This window comes from Tympanuchus pallidicinctus, unplaced genomic scaffold (assembly GCF_026119805.1).
Source record: "Tympanuchus pallidicinctus isolate F22 unplaced genomic scaffold, pur_lepc_1.0 scaffold5, whole genome shotgun sequence".
In the NCBI taxonomy this organism is placed as follows: domain Eukaryota; kingdom Metazoa; phylum Chordata; class Aves; order Galliformes; family Phasianidae; genus Tympanuchus; species Tympanuchus pallidicinctus.
Genome location: NW_026294769.1, coordinates 5,238,857 through 5,259,414, shown reverse-complemented (window position 1 = coordinate 5,259,414; position 20,558 = coordinate 5,238,857). Strand labels below are relative to the sequence as shown.

At 44.1% G+C, this 20,558-nt stretch overlaps 1 protein-coding gene across 9 annotated transcripts in view; it reads left to right on the top strand.

Annotated features, from left to right (window-relative positions):
- Window positions 1–9,262, top strand: part of FBXL7 (F-box and leucine rich repeat protein 7) — a 310,991-nt gene extending 301,729 nt beyond the window's left edge. For all 9 annotated transcript variants that reach the window (XM_052704048.1, XM_052704046.1, XM_052704047.1 and 6 more), the window contains 2 exons: window positions 844–1,455; window positions 6,218–9,262. In XM_052704048.1, the coding sequence (XP_052560008.1) occupies window positions 844–1,455; window positions 6,218–6,954 (1,349 nt within the window). In that variant the 3' untranslated portion in view covers window positions 6,955–9,262. The remainder of the gene's footprint in view (window positions 1–843; window positions 1,456–6,217) is intronic.
- Window positions 9,263–20,558: the final 11,296 nt, after the last annotated feature.

The following is a 20,558-nucleotide window of genomic DNA, read 5'->3' as shown; positions in this document are numbered from 1 at the left end:
GCTCCAGGCATGCTGTTTCTCTGCCACTTGCTCTTCTGTGCTAAATGTGACTTCGGATAGAAGTGCCTTTCTGGTGGCAAGAAGCAGCACAGCCAGCACCCCCAGAGCCAGTTGCTGGATTCTCAGTTGAACTCCTGGTTTGCATGAAGGAGAAATGAACTTCTTTAATGACACAGTGAAAATTTTTTTTCTTTGCACAAGAGCTTCTTTACGGTGAGGGTGACGGAGCACTGGAACAGGCTGCCCAGGGAGGTGGTGGAGTCTCCTTCTCTGGAGATATTCAAGTCTTGCCTGGACGCCTACCTGTGCGACCTGGTGTAGGGAACCTGCTTTGGCAGGGAGGTTGGTCTCGATGATCTCTAGAGGTCCCTTCCAACCCCTACAATTCTGTGATTCTGTGTGAAAATACCTGCATAGGGCTGTGTTTTTCCCACCTGCCCAGACCTGGTGAATGAAGCAGCATTTGCTTCCTGAACTTCTCTTGGCTTCTCCCTGAATGCCTGGAGGAGCAAGGAGGTGAAGGATGGCTGTGTACCTCCCTGACAGCCCCTGGGTGCCCAGCTGCTGTTGAGCTTACTGCAGTTACTGTCTGTTGGTTCATATGGATTTGTTTCCTTGCTGTTCGGTCAAGAGCATGACAGTGTGAAATCTCTGGAATCCACCGTCTCCTCTTTACGTTCAGGCATGGGCCCACAGCCTGCCCTCTGTTAGTGCTTTGGGTGGCCAGCACCAAGATGAGCAGTGCTTTGAGAACACAGCCTCCTTGTGTTTCTGAGAACTTGCGTGTCCTCCCTCTCTCTGGCAAAATGGCTGCTCGCTGAAATCCCGCCTTTTGTCTTCCAGATTCCGACCTGAGCATGCGGACTCTCAGCACTCCCAGTCCAGCACTGATATTCCCACCTACATCTCCCGGTTTCCAGAATGGTCGAGGCTCCTCTACTTCGTCATCCTCAGTCACTGGGGAAACGGTGGCCATGGTCCACTCTCCCCCTCCCACCCGCCTCACTCACCCCCTCATCCGGCTGGCGGCCAAGCAGCAGAAGGAGCAGGCCCACGTCGACCGGCTGCCCGACCAATCCATGATCCACATCTTCTCCTTCCTGCCCACCAACCAGCTGTGCCGCTGCGCCCGCGTGTGCCGCCGCTGGTACAACCTCGCCTGGGACCCCCGGCTCTGGAGGACTATACGCCTGACCGGCGAGACCATCAATGTGGACAGGGCTCTTAAAGTGCTGACGCGAAGGCTTTGTCAGGATACACCCAACGTATGTCTCATGTTGGAGACGGTAATTGTTAGTGGCTGCAGGCGGCTCACAGACAGAGGACTCTACACCATTGCCCAGTGCTGTCCGGAACTGCGGCGGCTGGAGGTGTCTGGCTGTTACAATATCTCCAACGAGGCGGTCTTTGATGTCGTGTCACTGTGTCCAAATCTGGAACACCTGGATGTGTCAGGTAACGGGAAATATTTAAGTATGGATGCCTGGGAGTCTAAAAGCCTCATGCCAGTCAGGCACCTGCTCCCCAAAACTGTGCACTTCCCCGTTCTGTGTTACGTTTCAAGCTAGGAATACAGATACACTCACACTGTTCCAGTGTGCTGGGCACCACTGGGATCTCAGTGACCCACATGCCAGCAGCAGCTCACGGACAGAATGGCTCTGATGGAGGCATGCTGGCAGAGATGAGCCATTCAGACAGCCAGGACACTTCTAGATGTTTGCATAAAGCAGCCTGTGCTAGGCTTTTTGTCTAGGTATTAATATCAAATGTCATTCCTAGTGAAACTTCAAAGTCTTCTAGTTTCCTATTCCTGTTCCTATTTTAACCAGGTGCAGCTAGCTGAGACTTTCTTTTATAGTGTATACACTTGCTTAGAAACTTCATCCTTTCACTACAGTTGCAGTATATCACTGCTGCTGTTTAGATCAGCAGAAATGTTTGAGACAGTTTTCCCCAGATGTGTCTGGGGGTACAAGATATTTATTTCTTTTTCTATTTATTTCTTTTTCCCAAGGTCAGCCACACACAGTTTCCTCTTGGAGAATGTGTTGGTATTTAATTAAAAGGATGCACTGAAGCAGATCTCCGAAGTAAATGCAAATTTCAGTATTTATTTTGTGATCTCACATTGTTATCAGTCTAATGCCTATAATACCCTATAATAATCAGCTAGACCTGATTTCCAGATTTGCCATTGCAGAGGTATTGGTGGCTATACAAAAAGCAGAGCACAGTAGGAATTGCAAACGATGTTGATGAGTCACTTGTATCCAGATAAGCTGATTTTTCAAAAAATTTCCCAGCGGGTGCACATTGCTTTGCTTTCTTTTTTCTTTTTTTTTTTTTCTTTCAACTAATTTTTTCATCTCTTTCACTCACTATTTCCCAGGATGGCAGATGGCAGAAGGATAGCATCAAAACAAATAGTAACAAATCAAAATTATTCACTTGTTTTGTGACCTCTCTCTGCAGTTGACAGTTGATTAGGGATTCTGTCCCAGAGAGTCTATTCACAGTCAGGTTATATCTGAATTAGTTGTGTCAGCATGTGCAGACAACAGCTGGGAGATGCTACCACATATTCAGGTTGAAGCATCTCCAGTATCAGGAGTAAATGTGTATGCCTGTGTAATTTAAACCTGGAGCTTCATGTCACTTTGAAGGTTGGCTATATCCCATGCATATTGATATTTCTCTAACGTACATCCACTCATGTGGCATGGAGAGTTCATTAGCCCAATATTCTGGCTCTGGAGACATAGGAAAGTGGAATTGCTGAGCTGAGGGCAAGCTGCGAAGAGGGTAAACAGGTTTGAGATAAAAGAAAGTATAGTTGGTTTAGTGAGCAACACCTTAACGACCAGTGCAAGAGAAAGCCATGGATGAGCATAGAGATACTGTTGGGCAGATTCAAAATGTTTCTTAACACATCACCTTGTCCATCTCTGGGGATTTTTCTTATAAAGCAAATTTGCTTGCCCTCATTCTTTTTTTTCCTCTCCATTTTCTCAAACAGAAGGAATGATTCCTGAACTTAAAACAGGAACAGCCGTCTTCCACAAAGGCTGGGGGGGCCAGATTCTCACTAGTCAGTATCGTTGCAGTTGCTGAAAGAACTTACTCGCCTCGCTGAGCCCTGCCTCAAGCTATGCCAGGGCTGCTTTCTTTTATTTCTCTTTGGGAAATAAGTGTTAAAAAGAAGGTATGTCAGGGGAGGCCAAAAAGAAGGAGGAAAAAAAGACACCCTGCTCTTACTTTCGTAGCTGAATGCCATATTAAAAGAATTCCAGGAACAAGATTTCAAACAGCAATTTTAATTGCTGTACAGACTGTCCCTGGACTTGTCTGAAATGAGGTTGCATTCTAGGGCCTTGGATAAATGTGGACTACTATTAGGAGATCTCATGTGAGAAGTTTGCTTCTGTAATCAATCCAGGGAGTAATTAGAAGGACAAGGCTTGCATACATGTTTGGGCAATTCTCAGCACCGAAGGAGTTCACTGATCTGATTTTATAGTGAACAAGAAAGGTTGGGTACTTGTGCTGGGGGCTAATGCTGTACTTGTAGCCAGTTATTTAAAACCCAGTTCACATGAATCCCTCTCCTTCTTGGCTGGCTATTTGGCAGCAAGAACATACCAAAATCTTTAATGTCAAAACCAGACATTCTTATTAACTTCCAGAGTTCTCCACAATGGAAGTTCTGTCACTTTCAACATCCACTTTGTGGGCAAGTCTGAGATATCTCCAGAAGCTGGTTGAGCTTGACTGCAAATTATTATCTGACACGCTTGCCAACAATTTTTTAATCTGTTTGGAAGTTACTCCTCCATTTTAAAAATCGGTTTTACTTCCTTTATGGAAAATCCTGCTACAGAAGTTTTGCTTTTACATTTTTTGTTATTTAGGACAGAAAAATTGCTACAGACCGAGAAATCTGTCATTTTGCCTAAAAATCAGGTAGTTGCATATCAGTATGGACTCTTTCTCTAGTAGAACCATTTTGAATACTCTTTCCATGAAATATTTCACGTTGTAGCCAAAGTAACTAGACAAGATGATGCTGGGCTGTGATCACACACTTATGCACCCTGACTCCAACCCTGCTGAGATACTTCTGACCTGTTCACACTATAATTGTGGTCATTAATGTTCTCCCCTTTCTTGGATCCACAGCAGACTAAACATTCTTCTTCACCCCATAAGCCTTTCATTCTCACTTCACCAAATTAGAAAACTGAATTCTAGTCAGCATATCCAGAGATATCCTGAAATATTCAGACTGATGCCTTAATCCATCAGCCTTGTTGTGCAAACACAACTGACAGATTTATGCCTGGGTGCCAGCTTTTTCTATGAAAACCCACTTCAAGGATGGGGACACCTCCTGTGCATTTAGTATCAGTTAGTACAACGTGTGTATTTGGAGTGAAATTTTAAACCAGTCAATACTGAACTGTACTCCTTTCCTTCTACAAAAACAAACAAAGAAAAACAAACAAAAAACACAAAAACTTTGCTTTATATCTGTATAGTATTTATTTGAATGCAAACATTTACGAAAGTTGCACCATAGTATAGATGGATCTGCAAGGCAGTCTGAAGGGGAAATAGTTTTAAAAAGAATGTGATCACTGAAAAAAGTGTTTTGCTTCAAGGTCCCAGAGCTTCTACATGACCTGTGGACAATTTGCCAGTTCCATTATTTGAGGCCTAAGGTAAACTTTGCATCTGTTCAACTAAATTTGAAGCCTAAATTAAAATTCCAGCTGCAAACTCAAGTGAGGAATGTAGAAATCTTAACTGTAGATCGTAAACTGTTTCAAGTCCGTATTCCACGCTGGACATCTGCGTGAGCCTCCTGGATTATCTGAAGATTTTTTCTTTTTTTTTTTTTTCTTTTTCTGCAGCATATTCAATCCTTCTAATAAATGTCTGAATAAGACCTGTTGTATCAAGTGGTATGGGTTTGGATCATCCACGTTCTTGAGGAGATCTCTATACAAAGATTGGCATGCCTTCTTTTTTTTCAGATTACTGGACTTGTGCAGCATTTATGATCCATGGGGCTGTAAGGTTGTCATCTTAACTTTTCTGTTTTTTTCATGGCTCAGTTCATTGCTTTTGGCCAGTGTTCCAGCAGTACAGAAAAGCTCCTTCTATCCTTTCCTGAGGGCACTTCCTCAGGTATAAGTTGCAGAATTTGAGTAGACATTTGTGGCTGGAACTGTTGGGCCTTGATCACTTGCTGGCCAACCCTTCCGTCTTTCTTGCAGCTGTTTCTGGCCACGTGAATGCAGTGAGCCCACTTGAACAGGACATTTTCAGGGAAGACTTGCCCTTCAGTAGTCTGAGACTGCAAGTTTGCAATGGAGCAGAAACAGCATTTTCCAAAAAAGCTTTCACCAGTATACAAAAATGGAGAAAGTCTGTGAGCGTGTTTTTCCTTTTAATCTAGGTTTGTCTCTTTCCTTTGCAAGCTCTGGTCTTTCTCCTCTAGTCTGGTTTTATCCATTTGTGGCCGGACTTACACACTTCAAATAATCCTTTTCTGTGCCTGTTCATGTCCTCCCATGCCCTTACAAGTCTTAGCTCCTGCTGACTCTCCCCATTCTCGTTACACTACTCAAATCTCCGCCCTTCTGCAGACCAATGGTCTTGCGATAGTTTTGCATCCTTCCTGCACTGTGGACTTGGGGCTGGATTCACATCTGTTCTCCAGATGCATTTTAGACTGTTTGTGGGGTTTGTCTTCTTTTTTATCACAGGATTTGATGGTGCAAGAGCCTCTGATGTTGGTTTACCAACTCAACCAGTGAGCAATGAGTGCCTCTGGTCAAAAAGCTGCATGGTTCTCGTGTAACACCGTTCTCTCAAATTGACACTGAGTTTATAAAGTAACTTGCTGTCGAGTTTCCCTAGGTAAACCTTGGGCCATTATTTCACCATTTGTGATGCAGGCAAAAGTGGCCTGTGGCTTTGCTGGTCCTCAAAATCCAAAGAAACCTCACTGACCCCAGTGGAGTGTCTTTGCCCGGGTAAATGGATGCATCACAGCAAACCCAGACTAGTCAATCAGGATGGCTTTTCTAGTAGATATCTGCTCTGGAAGATGCCTTTTTGGCATCCAGCATGCCGTGTCACGCGCACCTTTCTGGTCTTGCTGTCTGAGTTATCCTTACTGCTTGCTTAAATTGACTGTTTTTCCACATAGGCTGCTCCAAAGTAACATGCATCAGCTTGACTCGCGAAGCCTCCATCAAGCTGTCTCCCTTACACGGCAAACAAATCTCCATCCGCTACCTGGACATGACGGACTGCTTTGTCCTGGAGGACGAAGGACTGCACACTATTGCCGCCCACTGCACTCAGCTGACCCACCTGTACCTGCGCCGCTGCGTCCGCATCACCGACGAAGGTCTCCGCTACCTGATGATTTACTGCACGTCCATTAAGGAACTGAGCGTGAGCGACTGTCGCTTTGTCAGTGACTTCGGCATGCGAGAGATAGCCAAGCTGGAGTCGCGCTTGCGATACCTGAGCATCGCCCACTGCGGCCGGATCACAGATGTGGGCATCCGCTACATAGCCAAATACTGCAGCAAGCTGCGCTACCTCAATGCGCGGGGCTGCGAGGGCATCACGGACCACGGCGTGGAGTACCTCGCCAAAAATTGCACAAAACTCAAATCGCTAGATATTGGCAAGTGCCCTCTGGTCTCAGACACCGGCCTGGAGTTTCTAGCCCTCAACTGCTTCAACCTGAAGCGCCTCAGCCTGAAATCGTGCGAGAGCATCACTGGGCAGGGCCTCCAGATTGTAGCTGCCAACTGTTTTGACCTGCAGATGTTGAATGTGCAGGACTGCGATGTTTCTGTGGATGCTCTGCGATTTGTTAAACGACACTGCAAGCGCTGTATTATAGAGCACACCAACCCTGCCTTCTTCTGAAAGAACACCCTGCTGTTACAATGCAGTATTAAAAACACTGATGTATAAACACACGCTCCCATATTCAGTAATGCTGTTTTTTTGTAGCTCACGGGAGTCAGCTTTTCTTGTATGTCGTTGATGAGGGAGCATTTCTAGAGGACTATTTTGTTTGCTTTGTGTATGATCACTTTTTTAAGGTGCGGTGGGTCTCCGTTGAGAACCTGCCTTAATGCACGACCAGTGAGTGCTCAGCATCCCTAGCGGTGTGCCATTTCCGTAACAGCCATGATCGTGTCCCAAGCTAACGTAGCTACCTCCAAAGGAAATAGCACATAATCCCTCCTTTGGAAAGGCTGCTAAGCTGTGTCAAACACATCTGAATTCCAGCTGTGCTCTTAAAGCTGACTATGCAATATGTGTCTCTGTTCTCCAACTTCTCCAATATGGCTGATAAAGCATCCCCTTATCTCCAAGTAGTTTTTCCTCGGTAGTCATTCATTGTAATCCCTCAGGAAATACTGGGAGGTGTTTTTAAATATACTTCACTGAGGCAGAAGACCTGCTGGCCTTTGCTGAGCACTCTGCTGCACGAGCCTGGAGATTGTGCTGAAGCATGGTTTCTCGTGGAAAGCTCTTTTCCAGGTCACTTATGTATCATCACTACTTGCCTTCGGTTCTAAATCTGCCCTTACCTGCATCTGTAGTAGCAGCTCCTGGGCCTGATAAGCAGTGACATTTTCACTTGAGTGAAGGAAAACAGATGGGATATTGGTAGCCTTGCAAAGGGAGAAGCCAGCAATCCAAGAGGCTATTACCATTCTGCAACAAGCTGAGTACACTGTGTACTGAGCACTGCAGAACACTGGGGCCCCTGTGATGCTGAGGAATGGCTGACACAGACAGTGCCCATTGCTGCACTGTACTGCTGTCACCAGAAGGCCTGTCTGCTCCTTCATGGTGCCTCTTCAGCAGCCGTGACACTGCTGCAGCTGCCTCTCTCTGCACAACCCAGGCACATGTGTTGTGGTGTATTCAGTATGTGCCTTAGTACATGTAGAAACCTCACCCCTTGCTGTGGCCCTCCAGTTTAACAGGTAGATGGCTGATCTCAGGTCTTCAAAGAGGTTAGCTTGTTGTTAGGTGACATCCTGGGAGAGAGAGGGGCTTAGAATGTTATTCACGTCAGAGTCTTGTGTTCCCAAAGGCTGGATAGATGGCTGCCAATTACTACACTAACATTGCCCTGTGACACTGCAAGCCCACTGTACTCTCGTGATCACTCTTGCTCATGCAAGAGCAAGCAGGGCTTGGAGTTTCCCCTCTGCTGCCTCTCTTCTCAGAGCACACAGTCATTTTGTGGTTCCTTTCTTCACTGTTTTCTGGCAGCCGTTTCTCTTCAGTTTCGCATTTACTGCTCAGATTGGAAGCCAAAGATGTGAGGGGGTGATGATATTTTCAGGCAGGCCCCCTGTGCATGACTGACAGGTGAATTCATACAGTCAGCATTGTGAATTTATACATTCATCTCAAATGCTATAAATGTCTTGGTAAAGAACATAAGAAGGGAAGCACCGTGTCTGGTTTTCATAAGCAGTAGTTCCATCATCTCCAGACAACACTCATAAAATCATTGATATGAAGCGAAAATCCACATGCTCACGAAAAATACATAATTGCTGAGGAAATACTTGCAGCAGTGCTCTCTCAGATTACAAAAAAGCAATGCTTTGGGCACGTCCCTGCAGAGGGAACTTGTCCTGCTTGTGCAAAAAGTCCTGTAACGTACGTATGTTCCTCCAGTTTGGAGTTTCCTAACTTCTGGTATGTCACCACCTGTGAATTACAAATGCGATTGTACTGAAGCAAGGAGGGCCAAGGAACATGAATTTGTTATTGCTACTGTTACTGGTCAGCGGGTAGCAGAGAGTAATCCCATCCTTTGACCAGTTAACATCACTTTAGTTTTCCTTTCTGTGTTTTTAAAATTAGAGATTCTTTTCCAGCCAGTATTACAGCGTATTTTATCCGAGCCAGCTATACTCTCTGTTTATCCTTTATCTGAAAACGGCCCCAAGAACAGTTAAATGTTGAGCCCATTTCTGAAGATGGTGGGATTTAGAGCCATTTGCACTCATGAAATATAAGGCCTCATTAGTAACGTTTAACTGTTTATTAGGAAAAAAAATCTACTTTTCTGGCTAAGCTAAATTGAGTGAATAGTGCTACATGGTTTTTAAGGTTTCTGATGTTTAAATTGGCCTGTACTGTACAAATCTCACTATAAAGCCTTAATTTGCTACCAAGAAATAAAGCAATATATTGGTAACTGATGAGAGTGCATTGTCATTTGCACTAATTGATTAGCTTATTGTGAAAATGAAAAGATTAAATACTTGTAAAATTTTGTTTTCTTGAGTCCAAGCAGACGAATGAACAAATCATTGCAATAAGTAGGTGGATGATTATAAAAACAACAGAGGATTCATATAGGTTATGGTTTTGCCTATCTGTCTCTTTAAAATTTTATTTTCCTCATGAGGATCTTCTTTACTCTGAGACATAATCAGTAAATGGAAGTGTAAGTAAAAGAAAAAACAACATGTAAAAAGCTCACGTATAAAAGGTCCAGGAGGGCCTCTGCTCTGAATTAAAGACAAGCTAACATACTTATTCTGAAAAGTAAAAGGGTAAAGCACTTACTTATTAGTGCAGTGTTCCTTTTGAATGTTCCAGAAAACACACTCTGGGGGGCACTTGTGGAAGATGAATAAAAGTAATTTTTCAAAGCCAAACAACTTACACAATCTGATCTGCCACCCTGAGGCTGCTATGTATTTCAAGAAAATGTGAACTTATTGATAAAGCTTGCTTGTTTTGACTTTTAACCTTTTTCCAATGTCTGTCTGCAAAATGACACAAGCAGAAAGGAAAATGAAGTATTATATCTGGAGCTGAGTTTCCTGGGAAGGATGCAGCATATGAATGAGGTGTCGCAGTTCCAGTTTGAGGTTGGCAAAGACTATCAATTTCCTGAGCAAAAACATTGTTGATTCTTGAACCATAACATTCAGGCTGAGGCAGTGAGGCTTCCTCTGCTCTGCCCCTCTGCAATCTCATTGAGGCAAGCAACCATGGGTCACGTCAGTCAGGCTGGCATTTGTTTGTGACTCAGCAATAACTTGTGCCACGCAGAAAGAGTCTCTTTGAAAGGGCTCATCTAAATCACCATGCACTGTGATTATACCCAGAGCTCTGTATCAGGATATTTAGTTTTCTCATTCCCTTGCTTTTCATAAAAAAGTGGAACTGTATTTTCCTGAGGTTAGCAGTGTGCAATTAATGCGAAGTACAACACTTTTGCCTTTCTGAGCTGTGCACTTTTAGCTTCCCACAAAATGCGAAACAGCTTCTGTTGGATGTCTCGAGCCTTCTTCAGAACCTCGGTCTGTAACCTTTCAGTAATGGTTTGACAAAACATCTACCCTTTGAACTGGAAAACTTAAAAAGCTAGTAAAAGGCCTAATTTTAGACGAGGCTTGAAGCAGGTCCAAAACCCCATTAAAAAGAAATGTAGTGACCGTTTGGACTGCAGACTGGCTGCCCCACAGCTGCCAATGTTAGTTACAAGGGGAAAAGCTCTGTGAGAGAGCTGGTAGCAAACGGTTCTTCCCTGCCTTCAGTTTTTTACAGTTTTCTCAGTTTTTAGCTGTTCAGGCTGAAACTTCCCATGCTGGGTTTGAAAATGTTAGTTGAAATGGTTCATCTGGCTCTGTAAATAAAGCTAGAAGGAAATGTCATCTTGCTCACGGTAAACTCTTGGTGACCTTTCCTTTGAAAACGGTCCATTGCTCTCCATCTCCTCTATAGCCTTCAGAGCAAGAGTGTGAGCCTTGCCAGGAGGTCAGCTTCGGGACAAGGATGTGTCTTACTAATCTCCCATTAAAATTCACCCTAGTTTAGCTACAGTACATGTCTTCAGACATCTCTGACTTCGTGATCGGGGAGAAGAGGGCCACGCTTGGCTATGATGAGGAGTCTGGCAAGGCAGAGATTTGGCAAAGCTGAGAAGCATTTATCACTCTGGCAGTGTGAAGGAGGAAATGGCCCGAATTATGTGGAAGCTGCCTGGAAAGTCAGAGCAGGGTTGAAAGACAAGATTTGGAGAACTGGGACAACAGAGGGATGAAGGAAAAGAAATTTCTTGGGCAAGAGGACTGCGACTGAGATGAGTCTGAATGATTTTCAATAAAGAAATTGAGTCAGGTTAGGAGAACTGGGTTTGTATGCCTTATTGGACAGGGAGCGTTGGATCAGAGAGAATGTGAGTCAAGTATTGAAGAATGATGTTTGGGGCAGGAACAGAAACATGAAGAAAATGGCCTGAACACTAAGTAAATAAGTGCACTCCCTACACGGTAGGCTCAGAGCAAGGCTGGCAAACTCTTTTAGTATGTCTCAAATTTGAAACAGTATTTCAGAAATGAAATCATACTTTTGGATTTGATGCATTCAACATCTACCCTTTATAATGATTTTTTAAGCTGGAAAAGCTCTATAAGCAGACCTTTTGCCTTTGCAAATGTGTACTGGGGTCTGCACGTCCATTTCAGTGTCTTGTTCCTGCCTTTACATCTTTGTGCAAGGTCATCTACTGAGAAGAAGGTGGCAAGGCAGGTTTGTAATACCATGCTTCCTGCTGCAGTGGGTTTCAGCAGCACCATTTCTTCTGCTTTGCCTAGGTGCAGGCATCTGTGGAGGGTGAAATTCCTGTCATTTTGATGACTGTAAAAAGCTATGATAATAATAGGTTCAAGTTACTGCCAGGCAGTAGACATCAGAATTCAAATTTAGCCTTAACAAAAACAAATTGAACTGAACAGCGCTGCTGCGTACTATTAAACAGATTAAATCAATTTTCTCCATAAAATTGCTGAGGGATGTTTATTTTCATGCACCCCTGCTGTATAGCTGTGTGCTTCAGAGCAGATTTTTTCCTCTGTTTTTGTTTGCTGTGAGATCTGAACAGAAGAATCAGGTCATTTTTCCCTCGTCCTCTGGATGATCATTGAGGTGCATGTTAGATTTACACTTGTGAATGGATATCTTTTCCAAGAAGGCTCTACTAATACAAATTTTTAATACAGTTTTTTTAATGCAGTTAGAGTGCAACAATCCAGTTGGCCATAGATATGTCAAATTAAGACATTATAAATACAAAAGTTACAAAATAGACACCAAAGGGAGAACCAGACAAACCAGAAAAAGGGATGAGGAGAGGAGAATGAGTAGGAGAGAAAGAGGGAGAGAAAAAACAAGCTTTTCTAAGTGAAGTGATACTTCTAATGCAGAAGAGAAGCCTTTGCCATTATTTCTATGACTTAAGGCACTGTCTTCTTGGGTTTAGAATGGATTACTTTTCCTTTGTTTTTAAAAGAAACACTGTCATAACCTCAATCTCACATGAACGGTAAAAATGGAAAAAGCCATCTTTAAAAGACGAGTGAGAAGGCAAAGATGGATTTGTGCCAAAAGGAATGAATATTTTTAACAGTTTCATATTGCACTGTCTGTCTTTGACGGTTCCTAAAGCATTTTTTAACAATCAAGTAAATGGCCATTCCTGAGAAGTTTCCATTACTTCTTGAATATACTTCATTCATACAGTTGCCTCAGCAGACAGATAACTGAGATTTGAAAAGGTTCATTTTTCAGCTGCAATACGCAAGAGATCATTCATGGTTTGCAACTTTTTCTTCTTTCTCAAGTGTTTCCAGATCTTTATCACTTGCCTTTTATCAAGGATATACCCTAAGCAACAGGTAAACTGAGTTCACCGCATCTAGTAAAGTATTTATTAATCGCGGTTTGTTTCCATTTGATGCCTAGGATTTGCTCTGGTTTTCTGATCATGCTGTGTTTTATGCTTTGAAAGTACTTAGAAAAAAAAACAGTTCTGGATTTGAATTACACTGAGGAGTGCTTGAATCACACCATTGGCAGCGATAGTCTTCCTTGCAAACCCAAAATGTCTGTCCTTAAATGGTCTCCTTTTCTACTGCAGGCTGTGTGTTCCTACAGTCAGACACGGAGTTAAGCTGCCTGACTGCATCCCTGCACTCTGCTCTGTTCACCGACACATATGACAGGGTGGGATTCCAGAGGGCTGCCCTGCTGAAAGCTCACCTTCCTGGTTTGCCAAAACAATTAAAAAATACCTCATCCTATGCCTTCTTTGCACTGTGGGGATAAAGGAGAGCCCCGACTGCTAGGTAGGAGGAGTTCCTTTTGCTTGTTTTCTACTTGTGTTAAAGTCATAGCCTGGTAGCTCTCAATTTCTTTTGAAATTGCTTATAGCAAAGTACATCCATCCACAAAGTGCTATCGTGCTCCTGCATTAAAGGAGCACATTAACAGGGGGGGGAACGGCTGTTTATGAGGGTGGATAGTGATTGGACAAGGGGGAATGGTTTTAAACTGAGACAGGGGAGGTTTAGGTTACATATTAGGAGGAAGTTTTTCACTCAGAGGGTGGTGACACACTGGAACAGGTTGCCCAAGGAGGCTGTGGATGCTCCATCCCTGGAGGCATTCAAGGCCAGGCTGGATGTGGCTCTGGGCAGCCTGGGCTGGTGGTTGGCGACCCTGCACACAGCAGGGGGTTGAAACTGGATGATCATTGTGGTTCTTTTCAACCCAGGACATTCTATGATTCTATGATTGGGATGAATAATGAATAATGCTATTTTAAACTGGGGTTTGCACTGAAAAGGAAAAAGGGAATGAGCATTATGAAGGCAAACCTTGAAGGACCATGCTTTAGAGTGATCCATTACTTGACTGAGTGAAGCTTCTGTTTTACTGGAGGTAAACTACAGGAACAAGCACTAACTTCAACACCAGTTCTGATGAAGAAGCAGGCCGTTTCTCTGTGTTGTTCTTTCCTTTCCTCTTCTGACCTTAGAGAGAAATCCAAGCTCCTGTGAGAGGCTGAGATATTCTGCCTCTGTCGACATGGGTAATGCAAGTGGTGAGTGGATTGGTGTTCACAGGATAAGTTCATTTGCTTGGCAGCAATCGGGGTGATGGACTGAGGTGATTAACTGCAAGTCAGTGACCGCTCAGTGGCCAAATCTTGCTCACATTTCACACTGGAGGTGGAAAGTGTGCATCAGTGTCAGTAAAGACAACACTTGCCAGTGCTTGTTCTTTTCACATACTATGATATATATTATAAAACTACACAATGAAAGATGAATCAACTGGAGGGGGGGGAGGAGGAGGGGAAGGAGCAGTGTTGATATATTCCGATAATTAAAATCCATTGTCAGAGTAGCATAGTAGAAAATCAGGTGCACATCTGTCATGAGCCACAAGAGCTTTCACTGACTCCAGTGTAGGATCGGGCTGCTGGTGAGTTCATATAAAGTTGCTCAGTGATACTGCTGTAGCAGTGCTGGTGTGGCTTCTGCTCCTGCTGTTGCAATTCCTGTGCCCGTACACCACAGAAATGATCCAGACTTTCTTTGATCATCTCTGCCTCCAGCTGACAAGCAGGTTGTGGTGGTTTAGCCCAACTCCAGTCCTGCTCTTTGCCCTTGAGAGCTGACAGAGTGTTGTGGAAGCTGAGTGTTAAGTCTGTGTGGTGTGGCTGGTGCGGGGTCTGTGCTGCAGGCACTAGCAGCCCTGTTCTAGAGCAGGAAGAGAGAGGGAGGAAAACGTGACAGTCCTCTGAGCTGGGATAAGGCAGAGGCAACCATGTTGTGATTAACTGAACCTAAAACAGCTTGCACTGGAGTTCCCAAAACAGACAGACCATCTCCCTGCTGCAGCTGCAGCAGCCTCATCTGCTGCGATGGCACCTTGGCATTTCCACATCCCCAGCAGCTGACACAGATATGCTCAGAGCAGGGACTTTGTCAAGGCAAAGCCATCACCTGGGTGTAACGAGGAGGAGAATAGTGGCTACCTCACAGCTGACCCAAGAGCTGTGCTTAGCACTCTACTGAGCAGCCATACTGCCCCTCAGGAAAGCCCCAGTCAGGCACCATCCTGGCTTCCTGACTGGCAGCAAGGGTACGAAACAGAGAGCTCAGGAGTGACTGTTGTGGTAGGGACCAGTGCTAAGAGATTCCAGGCACTCTAGCCTTGTGTTACTGTGTATGCATGGTGCTGCTGCTAACCTCTACAAAAGACTGCCACACTCTCTAGAATTCACTGTCACCATGTGTTACGTTGGCAAGGCTTTCATCCTCATTGTTTTATTATAAATTAACATGAAATTTGCAAAAGATGGCTTCTTTGTTACTTCAGTGAAGCCCAGGGTGATCTAGGTGTCAACAAAAGGTAGCATGCCCTACCCTGAAATTGTGCATTTACTTTTCTATGCCAACTAGGGCAGCAGTGTTGTTCCTCATACACATCACACCTCAAATGCACAGCCAAGGCTTTCTATGCGGACTGTCTGGAAGTTTTCTTCCAGACTATTTGCGTATGCTATTTATCCCCATCGTACTGCGTTCTAGCAGCTTCTAACTTCTGGTTGTCAAAAGGTTGCTTCTTTGTCAACAGCTCCACACCCAACCTGCATTCCACCCTCTGAGGTGCCTGCTGTAAGAGATCAAGGCACTGTGGCATTATGTGGCTGAAAGTTTGAAAAGCTCCCATATGCCCACTCCACATCTGCCTAAAGGAGAAAGGCATCTTCCACACTAACATCAGGACTAATACTTGGTTCTAATGGTTTTAGCTAGATAATCAGAATCGTGAATATTATGCAGCTATAAATTCAAGCAAATCTGGTCTGCCCTACAGCCAGCCTGACTCCCTTGTATACAAAGCCTCATAGAGTTCCAGTTCTCTTATCTTTGTAATGCTTGAGATGGTGTGTGTGTGTTTTTTCTTAAAGTCTTTGAGAGTTGTTTGGTATTTACAATCTGTAGGGGAAACTCATTCAAAAGCATTATGAGACCGGCTTATCTTCAAATCAGAGTGTTGTCTGATTTCTGAGCATTGGTTTGCTTTTTGTAAGGCAAATTGATGAGGGCACAAGAGGGCTTTGGAGCCCGAGCTTCAGAGTTTATAAGCCTCTGGCAGGTTAAACTGGAGAGTGGGATAAAGTGGCCTCCCTTCCACTGCCAAAAAAATAAGAAAAAATGGGAAAATTGCATCAAAACTCCCAATGAAGAGAGTAAAAGAATTCAGGATTGAAAGCTGAGCTACCAACAGAAACATGTAATCCTGTGCTTAAAAGGTATTTTCTCCCTTAGGACTCAAATGTGCTCCAGTGCAGTCAGAGGGTAAATCAAAAACTATCACAAAGTTTATACATAGTGAGCGCATGAGTAGATGTGACAACAGGGAAGAATAAACAGGGCTCTCTGGCAAGAAATCCTTGCAGGGAGTCGCCAAATAATGGGGTAACCTGTCAGGGCTCCATGAAGGCTGGTGGTTCACCAAGTGGGCTGGGCAGGGCCCATCTAGAATCCCAGTGGGAGAATGGCAGTGGGGCACTGGGGCATCCCCAGCCCCGGGCACCTGGCACATCTCTGGGGACAGGGACAAGCTGGCCAGGAGCCATGGCCAGGCAGGGCAGGTCTGTGGGGAGATGCTGCCTGGCCCTGCTGCTGCCTTGCTAGGGTAGGGGCTGACAGCCTGGGGCTCGTGTGGGGGCCTGGGCAGGGACAGATGAAGTGATAGAGCCTTTGGGGCCATGAGAGGAAACATCTGAAGCAGCCTACTTGGATTTTCAAAAAGACTTTTAATGATGCTTTTCAGTGTAGGCTCCTAGGGAGCCTAAGATAAGAGGGAAAATTCTTTCACGGAGAGATGATGAGATGGAAGGTAAAATAATTCTAAATGTTAGGCATAAATGATCAGTTCTCACAATGGAGAGAAGTTACCAGACTTCCAACATATTCATTAAAATGCTGAAAAGGGACTGATTAGTGAGGAATTGCAGGTTTTTTATAATAGTGCTGGTACAGATGAGCAACAGCAGTGTGAAAACCACAGGAGTGAGTGATAACGTGGTGGGTTAAGCTCAGTGTGAGTGGAAGCTGCCACACGGTGAGTAGAAAACAAGTTTCTGGCTTTATAAGCACAGCACTGGACAACTGTGACCACTCAAGAGCAAGGTCTTGAAATGCTGAGAGAAAATATTGACACGATACTCAGCAGTCAGAAAAGCAGCTTTGTATCAGGAGCTGTTCAGAAGGAACCAACAGCAAACGAGGGTATCGCTGTGACCCAGCATCTGGTTTGGTCCCATTTCAGGTGTGCTGTCTCCCCACCATGAAAGGGATGCACCAGAGCTAGAAGAGGATCCAAGATGGCTGCTGCATGTGTCATCACAGTGTTGGCTCAGATTCCTCAGTCCAGAGAAGGGATAACTGGGTCACTGAATCATGGACAGCTTTAGGAATGAAAGGAACTGAACATTTGCCATTGTAGTTAGAAATAAAATCTAGGGGGCATAACATGAAGTTAGCAGGTTGTGGATTCAAAACAAACTGAAGTAGCTCGACGCCTGCCATGTATTAAAGCCTTGGACTCTTGCCATAGGATGTTGTGGATGCCAAATGTTCGCATTAGTTCAAGAGAAGAATGGACAAGTTCATGGAGGAGAAGTCTTTGTGCAGCTATTAAATATAACAGACAACCTCTGGCTCAGGAAATGCCTGCGGCACAAAGTGTTGGAGCCTGGCAGGCTATTCTGGGAAAATATGCTTGCTCTATTCTTACACTTCTCTACAGGCATCTGTTTTTTGGCTACTGTCAGATAGACCATTCAGCTACACAGACCTTTTGTCAGCGTCTGTTTCCATATTTCGATATTGTCTCAGCCTATCCTTGACAAAGAACACACATTTACTTCTCAGTTGCAGTACCATAAGAGATCCTCAAAGTCCTTCAATCTAAATATTTTTGGCAGCCTCTTTTCCAAAATGCTTTTGCTCCAGAGTGCAAAACTCAGTCTGGTCAGGAGCTAACATTCTCCTCTACTGACTTTCATGGAAGTAGGCACTGGGCTGGGTACTCTGCATATATAGGCACTATAGCTGCAACAAAAGTGACTCTGTATCTGAATCAAAAAGGATACAGGTGCTTTGCTTTGTAAGTCATTATGCACCTGGCTTAAGGTGTTGTCTTTCTGTATAGTTTTCCCCAGTGCGAGTACAACTAATTTTCTTTCTATCTGTTGCCTACTAGCCCCTGAATCAAGTGGAAGCCAAGTTGGGCTTCTGGACTGTTGGTAAGGGGACTCTCAGCACGTGGAGATTTCCTTTCTGAGTGCCATTTGCAGAATTTGTGGTGACCTGTGAGGTTCCAGAGGTGGAGTCAGGGACAGAAAGTCAAGCCAAGGGCTGTCCTTGAAGCCAGTGGAAATTACACTGTGTAAATATTTGTTGCAGAAATCTCATGTGTCGAATAGTAGCTAAAAAACAGACCAAGAGCAAGAGAAGTATAAATGGAAGAAGTGATCTGACAAACACAAATGCAAAAGAAATTCCTACGTGTTCTGTGTCTCAGCACAGTAGTAATGTCCAGTGCATGAGCCACGAGTTAGTTCCTATAGCTCTGTGGTGGAGCCTTGCAAACTTTTCAGATGCAAAGCTGTGACAATGCAATAAAACACTAGTGATTTATTTTTGTTTTCAGTTTCACTGCTCCCCATTTTCTATGAAGGAACCTAATACAGTGAAAACCTACCTGTTACTGAGCTTGAGACAAAGGTAATGGAGAAATAACTCTTCTCAGTTTCTTAAGGGACCATTTGAACAGAACAGGACAACAAAGCCATTAAAAACAAGAAATAGAAATAAATTTGTTTTCTCCTTTTTCCTGTAAAGCTCTCTCTTGTAGCAGATCTCGTGTAAGCTGGCAAATATGTCTCTGTTCACATCTGCTTGGAAGAGAGACTGGTTGAAGGGGAGCGTTTTGTACCCTGCTGGACTCCCACAAGTGGGGAAGTGAGACTGAAATAGCCAGTCACAAAGATACGCTGCTTTTTAGGTCTCTCTCATTCCTCTCATCTATAGGAAGTAGTTGGCACCCCCCCAGAGGTCTTGATTTCTTTAGGATGGCTGTGCTGTATCTTCATAATTGACACTAGAATTTGTTTGCAGCATCTGCTCAAGCAGAGAAATGTCTCTGCTTCCCTTTATTTGCTTTTAAAAGGATCTAACCTTTCCCATAATTTCAGACACAAGAGGCTGTATAAGTGCAGCTTACTGATCAGTCAGTTGTTTATCAATATTTAAACAATTGATTCTGGAAGCCAGGGCACGACCAGTGAACAGATTTGGTCCAAATTGCAGTCACCAAGAGGTAGTTCATAGCTGTGTTGCTCCCAGACTTGCCTGAAGGAGGCAGGAATGCTGTTCAAATCAGCGATGCACAGTCGCTCCTCTCTTAAAAGCTTTTGCCTCCTCCTGGCCCTGGGCCCACACAAATACCCAAACACAGCAAGGAATATAAACTCACAAGGGTCTCAGCTTTCATAATATGACTAAGTTGTTTTGATTTAAGAGTGCTGTTCTTGCCAAGACTGGAAAAAATAAGTCCATTCTCTTCACGGCTGGATGTCAAAGTACACCAAGGTTTTCAGACAAATGTCCTGAATGCTCTCACTTAGAGATTGGACCAAGACTTGAATGCTGGAGAACTTAACTCTTTCTTTGATACTGTGTTTAGGGAAACCTGCAGACAAACAAGAAAGACAAGACCACTGTCAATCTACGTTAAAAATACATCTAAATTGATGGGGAATCATTTATTTTTTTTATCATTCTCTTCTGAGGCCAAAATACACGTTCATTTGTTCAGGGCGCTATTAGGTAGGGCACAGAGCATTGGCAATGCTTGAAAGAAAAGTAGGAGGATGGGCAGTAATACTGCAGTAGGGTCAAGTCGTTGCTTTGTGCATGGCTGAGATCATCCATACTTTTATAAAAGAAAAAAGAGAGAGAGAAAGAGAAGTAAAAGTGCATGCAGAATTACTGTGATGATTTTAGAGTACTAAGAGACTACCTGTAATACTCCTGGATTTCTCTTAATGTTCTTCATGAAAACTGCCTACAGTCCTGCAGAACACTCCTGCCCTTAACAGCCTGCACAGTAGGTGCTCTCAAGCATTGCCAGTGGCTTGAGATGTCCTTACCACAGCAAACATGCTTCCTAAAGTTACAGAGAAAATCTCCGTGGGATCCTTCAGGCTTTTCGCTGGGTCGCAAGGCTGGATGTGGCTCTGGGCAGCCCGGCCTGGTGGTTGGCAACCCTGCACATTGCTGGGGAGTTGAAACTAGATGATCTTTGAGATCTTTTTAACCCAGGCCATTCTATGATTCTATGATTGGCTACGCCAACAAGTACAGAAATGGCTGTCACATGAGCCTGCCAGCGCTCTGTAATGCTGGCTGCCACCATTATTATGCAAATATTTACTCTTAGAGAAAGGACAGTTCAGATTTCCTTTTCAAAACCAAAATATTTCTGATGTTTAAATTAAAAAAAAATAAAAATAGACATCCTAGCTGTTTCTGCAGGTCCAGTAGGCCCCTCTCTGGGCTGTGAATGAAGGAGTCATCTGAAACCAGCGCACTGGCTCTGTCCCCAGCCAAAGG